This window comes from Pieris napi, chromosome 15, assembly GCF_905475465.1.
Source record: "Pieris napi chromosome 15, ilPieNapi1.2, whole genome shotgun sequence".
NCBI lineage: Eukaryota > Metazoa > Arthropoda > Insecta > Lepidoptera > Pieridae > Pieris > Pieris napi.
Genome location: NC_062248.1, coordinates 4,079,266 through 4,093,300, shown reverse-complemented (window position 1 = coordinate 4,093,300; position 14,035 = coordinate 4,079,266). Strand labels below are relative to the sequence as shown.

General features: G+C 36.0%; 1 protein-coding gene across 5 annotated transcripts in view; it reads right to left on the bottom strand.

Annotated features, from left to right (window-relative positions):
• Positions 1-436: 436 nt before the first annotated feature.
• The window catches only part of LOC125056382 (breast cancer anti-estrogen resistance protein 1), a 90,533-nt gene continuing 76,934 nt past the window's right edge, over positions 437-14,035 (bottom strand). For 4 of the 5 annotated variants that reach the window (XM_047659427.1, XM_047659429.1, XM_047659428.1 and 1 more), the window contains 8 exons: positions 8,870-9,010; positions 7,546-7,680; positions 6,285-6,587; positions 5,620-5,806; positions 4,103-4,343; positions 3,235-3,403; positions 2,239-2,462; positions 437-1,980 (listed from right to left, as the gene is read on the bottom strand). In XM_047659427.1, the coding sequence (XP_047515383.1) occupies positions 1,653-1,980; positions 2,239-2,462; positions 3,235-3,403; positions 4,103-4,343; positions 5,620-5,806; positions 6,285-6,587; positions 7,546-7,680; positions 8,870-9,010 (1,728 nt within the window). In that variant the 3' untranslated portion in view covers positions 437-1,652. Of the gene's footprint in view, positions 1,981-2,238; positions 2,463-3,234; positions 3,404-4,102; positions 4,344-5,619; positions 5,807-6,284; positions 6,588-7,545; positions 7,681-8,869; positions 9,011-12,649; positions 12,796-14,035 lie in introns of those variants that run through there. The other variant, XM_047659426.1, reaches the window with a different exon arrangement.

Sequence of the window (14,035 nt, the reverse complement as noted above, 5' to 3'; positions counted from 1 at the left end):
CCTCAGAGGCAGACACGAGCAAATGATTTCGTATCGATTTTTTTTTATTTAAACCTCTGTAGCTTGAAAACGCAGCAACGTACGACGTTCATTCATGAACTAAATTTTGTATTGATCCGCACATTAATTCCTATCAATACGAAATACGAGTTAATCATATATTTTAATGCTCGCCAGCTCCCTAGCTATACATATTATATTGTATATTGACCGGTAAATATTTTGGTCAGTGTTATTAGACGACACCTCACTTTAGTACTAATACAATTCGCGAACATTCCTTCATAACGCCAAAACCTTGTCCAGTTACCAATTAGGAACCAATTACGTGCCGATACCAATTAGTATTAAGAGTCGTAATCCTGGTAAACGTGAGTAAAAGGATTTCTAGAATTCAGTCTACGCACCTTTACGGACCATAAACAATGCTTGACACCTGAGTAGGTAACTCTGAGTCCCTTTGAAGTACGCTACTTCTATTTTAGTGAGAACGCTGTAAAATGGTCTAAATCGTCTACAAATCCTAATTATTGTACCTATACGGTGGTATAAAATTGAAATTTGGGTCTAATCTTAATTTCTTATAAAACGGCAGTGACGCGATATTAAAACTAACATTGAACATATTGAGCACATTTCTATTGAATTTTCTAGACTTGGCCGTGAATAAAGGAACATAAATCAAATCACATTTATATTAAGTCCGAATACACAAGTCAATCTAATATAAACTGTTTTATATATGTGAACCCTATGTATTCGGATAGTATATCAAGCCATTTTCCCTCGATAGAAACTTTCACTAAACATTAATCGTTGATAAAGTGCAACTACGAGTACAATTTGTACGCTTTATACTGGACGGATAACTCAACTCAAGCAAATGAGCATCCAGCTATGACCGTTTTATCGAAAATTAATGGCAATACACCGCATTCGCATGAAATTCTTTGGTTTATTTGAAGAGGATGCCAGCTCCTCAGTGCCCCGCACGAATTACGTACAAAACAATTTAAGTACAGTCAAGTCCGCTTCGGTAGTGTTATTACGAAATCAAGCTAACCAGATAGTATGATACACAGATTACAATCGATCAATCGAGAAAAACAGCTAAAGCCAGTTGTAAAACTTTATTCTATTCATTAATTTAACTATAGTCGACATAGCACTTGTCGAACCATTTTATTTGTAATATGAAAAGGTTTTGCTATAGATAAAGGCTTGAGAAGGCTTTCTATTGCTTATTTATGAACATTATCCAAATAATATGTCGGAGCAATGGCGCTGGTTTCAGCTGCCATTTTTATTGTTTAATACGTTCAAAGTTAAATTAGTTCAAATCAGTTATATGGTTTATTTGATATTGATTTGCCAATATTATTAGATCTAAAAATTAACAGACTATTTGATAGTCTGTAGTAATTCAATAGTCTTTAATATTTATGTTGAAGCAATGGTGATAGTGTCAACTGCCATTGCTCCGACATATATGGATTGATCACATTTGTACTAAGTTGTACTTCGTTTATGACAAAAGCGCTCATGCGATAATAACGCCTAATGCAATTTCGTAATAACCATACCGGTCTAAATTCTATGTCATATTGTCGCTTGAATTCCATAAATCAAATCCTAAGCTAAGCTATAGAGCTTTATAGAACTGGGAGGGAGGGCGTTCCCAAATGTGGGGCAATGGGTGTGATTGGGGTCAGGGGCGTAAGGGGGGTCGTCGTGGCAGAAGGGGGGACTGTAGTAGCGGGAGTGTCTTGAGGGGGCTCAGCGGCTCTCACCAAAGTCCTGCGAAGGTCTTGAGCGCGGGAAGCAAGATGCCTTGCAGCTTCCGCCATCTCTGCTACGGCGTTTGCGCAAGGGAACTGTTGTGCTGCGGATTTGGTTTTTGCGACTGTTGCAGCCAGCGCATCGGAAAGCGCGTCTGAACATCGCAGCATCTTCGCTTTTAGGCCTGCGTGTTGGGCGCTCCTAAAAGATTGAATTAAAATTATTATTTCCATATAGAGAGATATATATATGAGAGTTGAGAGAGAGAGAGAGTCATTAATTCTGAAATCTACAAAAATATCCTTTTACCGAACTTCATATCATAGACCATACGCCATACGAATAGATTTGCGATCTCATCAAAATACATTCACCATTCATAAAAGTACCTAGTTTCTTCAAAGAACATTTTATCCAATAAATATTTAGGTAAATACAAATTAAACGTAAAATGCTTACCGATGCACAGTATCGCCTACATGCACTATCCTATGCGCGCTAAGCACCACAAACTTGCCATGTGCCAAAAACACGTCTGGAGGTTGTCCCATCTCTATGGTTCTGAGGAATGCTTCGACGGCCGTAGACAAATGCGCGCCGTAAGTCGCGGTCTGAGCCGCGTAAAAAGCAGCCAACTGACGATCGTCTGGAGGCAGATGAGTGGCAGCTGCGACCGCGCTTACCTTAAAAAGAAAATATTACGAATGTAAAAAAAAATATATGTTTTGAAGTAAAATTCTTCATTAAAATATAGTTATACCAATATTTATTGTTTTATAGTGAAAAAGCTTATACGCAAACAGCTTCTAGAAGTTAAAAAGAAGACAGCAGCGCTACAACTCTATGGGTTCTGGCCTCAGATCTGTTTCTTAGATTTTTTTACGTAGGTCATGTCATAGTGCCTGACACACGATAGGAGCATAAGACAGATTCCTCACAATGTTTTTCTTTACCGTCTGAGCAAGTATTTATTGCGCACATTAAAAAATCCACAGCCGGTATTTCAACGAGCGACACATAGCTTTGATAGAGTTGAATTGTTTTACTTTCACTTGGAGCTTCCAAGTTCCTTCAAGAAGCTTTCTAAGATTTTTCAGAAGTGACCTTTATGTTAAGTACATTAAAAATACCTTAACTTTAGAAATCAAGTACTCTTATTATCATTGTCAGCGCTTTTTATAGTTTAAAAAACTTAGTACGACTGGCTGACTGGTTTTTAAATATTTCAGCACTTTTTTAAATTGTTTTATATGTAATAGGGGGAGCCTACGGTACGCCCAAAAATGACAGTCATCGCAGCCCATAGACACCCATTTTTAGTGGGTGATGAAAAATTTTGCCGCGTAAACAAGGAAAGTTACGTTTTTACAATAAATTATCTTCGACCCAATTACCTTAGACATCACAGTAACAATACAATAACCAAATAGGCATATAATATTTTGTCATATTTACCTCGCCAGCATGGTCTGCATCCCGCACTAATGCGTCAAACGAAGCGCGTAATTTGTCAGGGAGTGCCGCCCGTATTTCTGCGTTCCGTCTTCCCGCCGCCGATCGCGACTCCAGACGCACGTAGTCGTACTCCTCCGTCCATTCGTGTTCTGGGACTGTTGCTGACCGTCTGAAAATTCATAATATGGCTTCAATATATTGTAATAGCTTCTAGAGTCTGTGCGGAAAGAGAACCGGTGTGGCTACGCGTCATTTTATTTAAAAAAATTGTAAATTTCAATTTATTTATATTAAGTGAGTGAGTACTGTCTTTATCGGCACAGACTAGGTTACGCTTGTAGCATTTTTAAGTTGCCAGAATACATTTTGTCTCTATGATCGAGATGACAGCTTAAAAAATAAAACACTGTCGTTAATTGATGAAGCGCTTACAATGTTTATATAATATTGTTTAGTTATTTTCTTCTAATAACTAAAAAACAATTACATAAAAATAAAAACATTCAGCCACATCCTTTAACATCCTATTACACATTCTGAGCTCTAAGTTTTTGACGAAATTTAGAAATAACATTAAAATAAATAGAACTTTAATAAGTGATGAGGCTAATTGCTTCACCGGAAGCGCAGAGTCAATATGAAAAACAGGTTCTGTTTTCACAGTTTAAATTAAAATTAAATTGTATTAAATAATTAAAGGAAACATGAGAGCAACTATTGATGAGCTTGCTTCTACATATGTTTATGATATACATATATGTAGAAGATGTTAAATTTGGTTAAAATGGTTTTGGTCTGTGTAAATATTATAAGATTTTTGAGAGATATATAACTTGTATCATTATTTTATATTCGTTTTGACACTAACCTGAACAATAGCGAAGCATTTCCATGTATAAAAGACGCTGCACGCCTTACATCCTCAGTTAAAGACCTGGCGCACGCCACGAGCTGATCCAAAGCATCCTGGGTCCCATCTGTAGGCTCTCGGTCCCTTTCTAGCCTTTCTGGGGCCCAGTCACCGGCATCCAGGGCGCTGGTGGCCTCATGCGTAATACGCTCAGCGTCTTTCAGCGCTTTGACTAGGGGCCGTAATTTCACTGCGATACCTGAGAAAAAAAATTCTTGCTATACTAAAAACAAAAATCTTTTTTAGATAACATACTTATAAACGTCAGAGTTTTATTTATTTACAAAAAAACACAATTCTGCCTGATCGGGTCACCTGATCAGGCAGAATTGTGTCAGTAAATCAAAAAAATATAATAAATAAATTGGGAAAAGCTAAAGAATTATTATACGGTAAAAGAAAACATCGTAATTATTCTGCCTGATTGAATCGACAAGCGGTCGCTCTCAAATCAGTCAGGAAGCAGTCATTTTATGATTTGGCATTCTGAAAAGGTAGGAGCTTGTAGTTTATTGTTTATCAGAATGCCAAATCATAAAATGACTGCTTCCTGACTGATTTGAGAGCGACCGCCGATGCGAAAACCGCTGTGTGAGTTTGAAAAGTGAGTTACAGAATCGCAGGGCTGATAACATACTTGCATATTAAAACAAATCTGCATATTAAACAAATCTAAGGCCAGTACTCATATTGGGTACAACCCAAGATCAGCACCACATTATGTAATAAATTTCAGTTCATATCTAATAGAATAAGTACCCCAAATACTACGATATTCACCATTGTAGTACTTATTACTCATAAACTCCTCTCTATTCACATACGCGTGACATTAAATCATGCGTTACAAATTGGTGTAATGAACAGTCAGAAAGGGACGCAAATTGAGTTACCCTACGCTTCTACTAAAAATTATTTTATTACTACGGTACGACGGTTTATTAAACGCTCTTAATAATAAGTATTGATACTTATAATATTTTCAAATTAACGCGTATTTCAAACTATTTATGTTTTATTCCCCGCGAATAGTAGGTACTTGAGAAGTCCATAGAAATTCATCCAGAAGTCACTTATCCAATATGATATGACTTCTGCCGGGATACCGCAAACAACCATCAAATAGTCTAGTTAAAAAGTGTAACAATGGGTATATCTTCTATAGACGAAAAGCTGTTTAAGCAAACATTAAAAAAATATTTAAATATATCTGTCGACTGCCACAAACCACACTTGTCTGGGGCTCCTAAGTGCTCCTAAATAAGGTTTCCCTGGGACGACCTCCAACTATTAAAAAAAGGACATCTCCCTAAAAGGCCGGCAACGCTGGGTTCGCACTAACATAGGTGTCCATGGGTTGCCATAGTTGTTGTTGTGGTTGTTTGCACGTTTGCCCCGCTGGCAGATAATTAAAAATAATAATGAGGCTACCCATAGGTGTTATACTCGTACGAGGTACCAAAAGTGTTAAGTACCTTTGTCTTGTGCATCGTGCGCATTGGCCAATGTAGCGTCAGCAAACACAGCTAGGTCGTGTAACGCGGCGCGTAACCTTGCGCCTGCGACGCGTACGTCTAGAACGCGGGGTCGCAATGCGCCTCGCCGTCGCCATCCAGGAGACACGTATGAAAGAAGTCGAGATACTGCTGCTGATGCTTCTTCCTGGAATAGAGATGCCTTCGATTAACAAGGTGCTAAAAGCTTAGGACTCTTCAGAGGTTTCCCTCTTTTGATTGGAAGGATACTGAACATATTGCGTGTTGTTCCCACGAGAATGTAAGTGTGTGCTCCTATTGCACCATGCCTATTGCTGCTAGAAGATAAATCTTTGTTTTTAATCTATTTTATTATTATTAATTACTTAAGATGTCATGAGGAACATGGTGTAATGGTTGCAGCTCCTTTTAAACTTGGTGTAAAACAAAGAACTTGGCGATTTAAAAAAATCGCGGAGTTTATTGCTAGTTCTTCTCTTCCGTTCCGTTACGATTTGAGAACTGGCAGTAAATATAAAATTAGAAGCATTTCATACATATTTATTTTTTGACGTTCATAAGTGTACATCATTTTGTTACCTATATGATTTTTTAATTTGAATAACTTCTGTAATCTTATTCATAACATACAACTTTGCACTCACTTGTAATCTTTCAAGTGCTTCGAGCGCTGCATCACACGGTAGAGGTAACGCTCGCGACCGCGGCACATCATATGTGCTTGAAGCGGATGCTGCTGAATGGGCTGAACTTCCCGAATTTGCTGAAGCACTAGACGTTGCTGAGGTAAGTGATCCGGTGCCGCTGCAAGCGGAGTCAGCGCTGGCGGGCCGTGGCGCTCTTGGTGCATCGTACCAGTCAGCGGTTGGTCTTGGACAGTCGTATGTGCCGAGACGCTGGACTGGCATGGGCGCGCGAGGTACGTCGTAGTGTGAACATTCTTCGATCTAGAAAATAGCAACGAAGTTAGTCACCTCTTCCAAACGGGAGTGCGTTTAAGCAGGAGATTTATGATTTTTGTAGGTTAATGTACGAGTGTTACTAACTTAAATAAATCAGTGGGGCTACAACCTTTTTAGGTCTGGGCCTCAGATTTCTGCATCTGTTTCTTGGCAATCAAAAAGTCAAGTAGACGATGCCTGACACACGCCGTCGACTTTTTGGGTCTAAGACAAGCCGGTTTCCTCACAATGTTTTCCTTTCCCGGTTGGAGCGATATTAAATACGCACATAGAAACAAAGTCCATTGCACAGTCGGGGATCGAACCTACGACCTTAGGGATGAGAGTCGCACGCTGAAGCACTAAGAATTACCAGACACAAATATTAACATTGTGGCTTGTAGAATCAATTTCATGTGCTCTTTTGTAACTATTTTACAAAATTAATTAAACTACCAACGGTGATTGAATTTAGTAAAAAAAACATGAAATCTTTGTTTACAAAATGTTTAATTCATTTGAGGAAAGAAATACCGTTTTCCCCTTACGTTTCAGTGATTTGTAATAACTTGTTTACTATGATGCAATGTATATGTGACCAATGATCACGTCAATATAGATTCGGGATTCATTTATCCAATAGGAAGTACGTCAAATTTTGTATGAAAACAAAATATTGGTATTAATGAATTGCTTATATTTCTTTGCTTTTTATCAGATCAGACTGCGTTCTTAAATATATGAACGTTTTTTTTAACTTAGTAATAAACATATTTTTGATTTTCAAAATAAATAAAGTGAGTGTAGTTCTGATGAATAGAAAAATTATAACTGAAGCAAAACAGAAATTATGTTTAATAATACTAATAAAATTCTAAGCGAAATGTTGTTTTTACATTGTCAATATTAATTTACATTGATTTAGGTTGATAGGCACAGAGCACTTGCTTTAATTACAACTTACTTTTGTAAAGGCTGGTGACTGCGTGGGCAAGGGTTGGTGGGCGACAGGCGCAGGTGTCCGGGTCCGTCGCCTTTGTGTGCTGCTTCCATCGAACACTCCGGCTACTATACGTAGGCGGTTTCCCGGACATATGCCCTGGAAAAGAGATGAACACTTAATTAATTGATTTTTGCAATAGCTTCACCAATTTTACCCTGGATTTTAACTAAAAATCAGTGCCACTTGCGGAAATCTGTCATAATTCGTAAGTGATTAGTGTATGGCGTGATTGCGTATTATCAATCATTTAAACAAATGACGCGGAAACAATATTTTTATCAGGATAGAATAGACTCTTTTTCTTGTTCTTCCAGACTCTGGTTTCGTACGGGACTTCAGTTATATACGTTTAAACATACGTCTTACTTGGCTAAATTAAAAAAAACACGAATTTTCATCAAAATAATGTCAAAATTGCGTGCGTGTAGTGTCGTTTAAAAGGCCCATACACAGCTCCCATGAAGGAACTTTCTGAACATTTCCAGAATACTCGCTTCTGCGAAAAGTACTATGGCAAAAGAGCTTTTATAATAAATGCGTAATTAATACCGGCTCCTCATGTAATTTCCTTTTCATGTTTCTCTTACATTAAAATTAAATGCAATTAAATTTCCCTTATTTACTTAGCATGTAATGAAAATAAATATACTTTCTCTACATGCAGTGATTAATTAAATCCTGTATGAGGCTTTAACTTGGAGCTCTCTAGTAATAATTTATATGTTTCTTTTTGATGGATTTATTATAAAAGTGGTTGTTATTATTTTTAAAAATATATATAAATTACGTGTCACGTAAACTACCGAACCGATATCAATCAAATTTGCACACCGTGTGTAGTTTGATCCAACTTAAAAGATAGGATAGCTTATATCTCAATTTATACCCACAATATTATTTTATTGCAAAATATTTGTTTTTATTTGATAGTCACAATTCTAACAGATGGCGCTGTGTTGAAAGTACCAACGATTCACATAAGCTACAATTTAATGGCATAACCACCAATAAAGCATGGTGGTCCCCATGACTGGTGTTCTCCTACCGTTTCCCTTGAATAGGTTACTACTATGTAATATAACAAAAACTTTAGCCACAGCAAAGCATGGCCGGTCTGCTAGTATATATATAAATTAGACAAATAAATAGACGATTTGTGTCTGAAATTTTGAATGATTATTGATACCTTTACATCGTCAGAATATTCACGGTTCAACAGATATAGAAACTGGGCCCATATGTTCCTAAGCAAGTAGTTCAAAGTAAAAAATTGCTAGATGTATACCTGTCTGCCCCTCAGCGAGCAGAGCCACCAGCCGTCGCTGCCACCCGTGTTCTGCTCCAGCACGGTGAGCAGGTCTCCTCGTCTGAATGCCAGTTCGTCAGGCGACTCTGCTATATTGTCGTACAACGCTCGCGCCATACACTGCAACAATGAGGGAAATTTAAAACATATTTCAAAATTTAATAGATTTTAATTATTGAAAACTACGTATAGTCAAGTAGTTAATATGTTCGAATGTAATATGATGGCTCATTCAACGGGTTTTGAAGAAATATTTTTTAGAGATTTTTTAATGTATGCTTTGAATAAAAAGGTTTTGTTTGGAAACAGATACCATTTATTTTACGACTCTCAACCCTGAGGTCGCAGGTTCGATCGTCGGCTGTGCACCAAAGGACTTTCCTTCTATGTACGCATTTAACATTCGCTCGAACGGTGAAGGAAAACATCGTGAGGAAACCGGCTTGATTAGACCCAAAAAGTCGCCGGTGTCAGGCACAGGAGGCTGATTATCTGCCTATTAGATTGATACATGATCATGAAATACAGAAATCAGGCCTAGACCTAAAAGGGTTGAAGCGCCACTGATTTAATTTTCATACAACATACAAACTTCAGACATTCAACGTATAACTTCCGCCTAATTTCACAGCAATTAATGGGCCTCATAGGAGATGTCTTTCATCTCGAACATATTTTATCCTAAAGGGTGCAACAATGTTAAATGTTAACAAGGATACCATTAATCGTATATTCCCGTTAAACCCCATAAATTAATCGAATCACAAACCGTTATTTGTTAACTCAATTGGCGGATAACTAAGTAGTCGAGACATAATATCCTGTGTTGACGAAGGGATACGTATAAAATATCAGAAGGCAAAGTTATAGCATGACAAAAGTTCATCCTTGCGAACGGTATTTGCAGTCAAACAGTTTACGTTTCTCTATTCTTTTTTCTTCTTTTAATTCTTAAAAAGCTCTCCATGGGAGTTTTTTGAATTCACAATTATCGTTTTTGTAGTATACCTGTATTCAACTATAGCTTTTATTATAACTGTCTTATACAAACTATATTATACGGAAAAAATAAAATAAAATATTTTTAATTTATGATATTTTTTTATAATTTGTTTTATATTATTATAATTAATTCTCGATATTGTAACTGAGTCACAGGCTCCTTGAACACAGTTCTACATCAGGACCCTGGGATACGTGATTATGTAACTTGTTATTGACAGTAAATTTAAATATTATTACGAATGCATAGCAAAAATACTGCTACATATTTTTGATGGCTAAGAAAGAATATTTGTTATAACAAATATATTAAATATTGTGCTATTTGTTATAACACATTTGTCAAGATGACAATTGACAAACGCATCTATTAGTAATACTAAAGTTCAGCGATATACGATGCCATGACGTTGATATATTTCGACTTTTATGAAAGAGACAATGCCAGAGAACACGGAATATCACTTACACGACATTTCATTCACATAATAAAGATCCTTACTGAAACGTATAAATCTAGTTTCACGTAGATTCCGACTGAGTGCTCCTAGTACGATGCGATTGAGTATATTCCCGAAGCTTACCGATGGTTAAGCAATCACTTAACCGGCAACTGGGTTTATAGGTCCGGGAACGTTACAGTAAAAACATCGTTATTTTATTTACTGCCGTAAAATGTGTGGATTAAATCGCACGTGAGCTAATGAAATTAGTAATAAAATTATGACGAAAGCGGCGTATGGAACTTTCGAATTATGGATTAATAAACCAGTGGCGCTTACGCCCTTTATGATTGATTGATTCATTTTATTTATAGTTTTGTGCTTGACGTCAACTATTTTCCTTCACCATTGATCTTTCGCGCACGTTGAAACAAAAATTTGGTGTATTCTGAAGCACAATCAAGGGTAGGACAGTCCTACATAACATAAAATCACGTAATTATATCATTAAATTCCTACTCTGAAACATTTGCAAACCCACTTTTAACTCTTGACTTTTCTCATTACGTAATAAGTTTTACTGAGAGAGATATATTAAGTGCAGTAAGTCTTGAAAATGTTCATTAAATCCAAGCTCAAAGAACGAGAAAAATTCTAACAAAACTGTCCCATTGTTTGATAAATTCTAATTAAACAATTGTAGCGACTATTTTTCATTGAACTATTTTTTAAATAAAACTTTCTTATTATTATCCTTGTTCCACAAAGGCACCTAATTGGTGTAGTTTTAACATAATTTATGCAGAGTGGTTGCGGAAGATTAAAACGCCTAGAATAATTTATAATAATAGTTTCTGCTTAGACCGAGAAATGTTTATCGATTACATAGTTCAGATTTATGGGTGTATCCGCACCATTTGAGCGCAGTATCTGTCTGTAGAGCTTCCTCTGTAGAGCTTATAATATCTGGATGATTACATATACAATATTCAATACTTAAATTAATTGAACAAAGTTTTTTGTAGTAATTCCAACAAAGGTATATACGCACATCGTCATTCAATAGTGAAACGTTTTTCGAACCAAATACAGAAGCATAAATTGAGAAAAGGTGAAACAGTTCTACATTATGGACGAAATAGCCAGTTATTTATCTTCATATTATAACAAAAATACTGGTAAAATAAAACTACGCGCAACTTTAGAACACGACACTTGAGAAATTTCGCATATGTGCTTGGAAGGGGTTCCAACATAAATCATACAGCTATAACTGAGAAACTTATTTTTTATGTCAGTTAAAACCCGTGCTCTATTTTCGAATTCGTTTAAACGTTCCCATTTCAAAACTGTTCAATTTAAAAAGCGAAATTTAGTTAGTCTAAATTAATTGCATTTGAAACAACGCGTCCCAAATCTTGCGATAACGATGAATTGCATTGTGCAAGCGTGGGCGACACATTGAGGCAGGCCATGTCCGCTTCCCCAACGCAATCGCTTATGCAATAGATACGAATGGCTATCAAAATTGCATACTGGAGGATGTACTTCGACGAATCTCAATAAGTTGAAACGTTTAATAACTCGAAGTCATAAAGTAAGAAATTATTTTGTTTATACGTGTAGCTGGAAAAATTCAGAGACTACAAATTTTTTTCTGTGCGTCAGATCTCTGTATCTGTTTCATGATCATTTGTCAATCATATAAACTCAGATCAGCCTTCTGTGCCTGACACACGCCGACGAATTTTTGGGTCTAAGGCAAGAGGGATTGCTCACGATGTTTTCCTTCACAGTTCGAGCGAATATAAAATTTGCACATAGACAAAATGTCCATTTGTGCACAGCCGTGGATCGAACCTACGACCTCAGGGATGAGAGTGCTGAGACCACTAGTCCAATTTCTGACATTTTAATTCTATTATATTTAGATTAATTGTCTAGTTGTGTGATTTTCATGTCATAATACAGTTAGAAAACAAATTAAATGTTGAAAAGATTCATGAATAAATATATATATTATTATTAAAGATTTAAGTTGGCCCAGAGCTGGTACTTTCCTGGCTCAACGAATAACTATCTCAATACAGCGAGGAAATGCTGCGTAAAAGGTACACTGCCACAGGTACCAAACTTTTCAAATTTGTTTTGATTTTCTTTTTAATAATTTTTATTACTACTTTGTAGGTTAAGAAAATTGTATTTACTTGATTGCAAATAAAAATATTATATATAACAATAGTTAATATATGAATATACTTTTAAGTCATTTAATTTAAATAATTCGTGTTTTTTTTTTTAATAACAAACTCACCCATTTTTTCGAAGGTTTCCTGTTAAGGCCTGACTTACAATGGCAAGCACATGACTTGCTCCGAAAACTCTTAATTAAAGTAATAAACTTTGCACTATAAACCATTTGGATCAACACATGCGCTCCGTTCAAATAACCGCAAAACACTAAATCAAAACAACTGAATTATAGCAATGGGAATAATTTTCAAGATGATTCAGGCGTAAGAGCAATGACGTCATTAATATTAATAAACATTATTTTTGGAGGTTAATTACCTAGTATAACGTGTGATTAGACATGTCGCTCATTAAAATCATAGTGTGAATTTCTGATATTTGATTTTTCGTCACAATTAAAACTATAATACTAAATTATTTTTCTAGTACGCTTATTTTACGTGCGTACTTTTTTCGGTTGTTTTGACTTTATAGACAATTAAAACCATGCCGAACGGAAGATATACCATTATTTTAAGGCAGTAATTTAAAGTAATATTATATTTCAAGGCGAAATAATGATTATTTCGGACAAATTATGTATTACAGGCACAGACTGGCTGTCCCATGATCCATAAGGGTCATTCCGGGACTTCCAACTTTAGCCCTTGTATTAATAAAAACTAATTTAGTTCACTTACATCGTTTTACCAAAGTTCTATCTCTTTTTATTAAAGCATAAATACAATTTGAGAGAAAGGGACAAAGAGTTATTTGAAAGATTCAGTTTTTATGAATACTTATAAAGATAATTTCCAAGCGTTTTCTCTTTATATTTTGTATAGTCTATATCCATAATCTATACCTCACAGTTCTATAGTCGTTTGGCGACCTCAACGTCAAGGTATGACAAGGATGCTGCGAGACGGATTCTCATGAATCACGCCGCTACCGTTCGTGGAAACCTACTTACGGTAACACTATCTCACACATATGAGGTCATTGACTCATTTAGATAGCAAAACTTATGAATGGAAGTTAGGTCTTAGGTTACGTGGCAGTTGCAGGAATAAGCGATATTCTAGTATCGCATTAAAGTTGTATTTAGTAATAAACGTTGCTAAGAGCTACAAGCCACTGAAGTATTTCTGTAGTATCAATTCTGTGTTGCTAACTGTAACTAAAATCTAAAGTACGCTTCTTTTTGGGTAAAAGTTTTAGTTATTTTTGGTACTCAATTGTTTTCAAGTTTTTTAGGTATGATTAATAATTAAAGAATCCATGCTTGACTAAAAACAAGTTGGGAGAATAATACATTTCATGAAATGTATTAAAGGAAGCTAGTATTGTAATACTGCATTAAAATACTAGTTTCCGACTGCAGCGTCTCCCGTGTGGTTTTAAATGATTTTTCGAGAAATAGATAACACTAATACACTAACCATAAAGCACAAGACCGGATGTATGA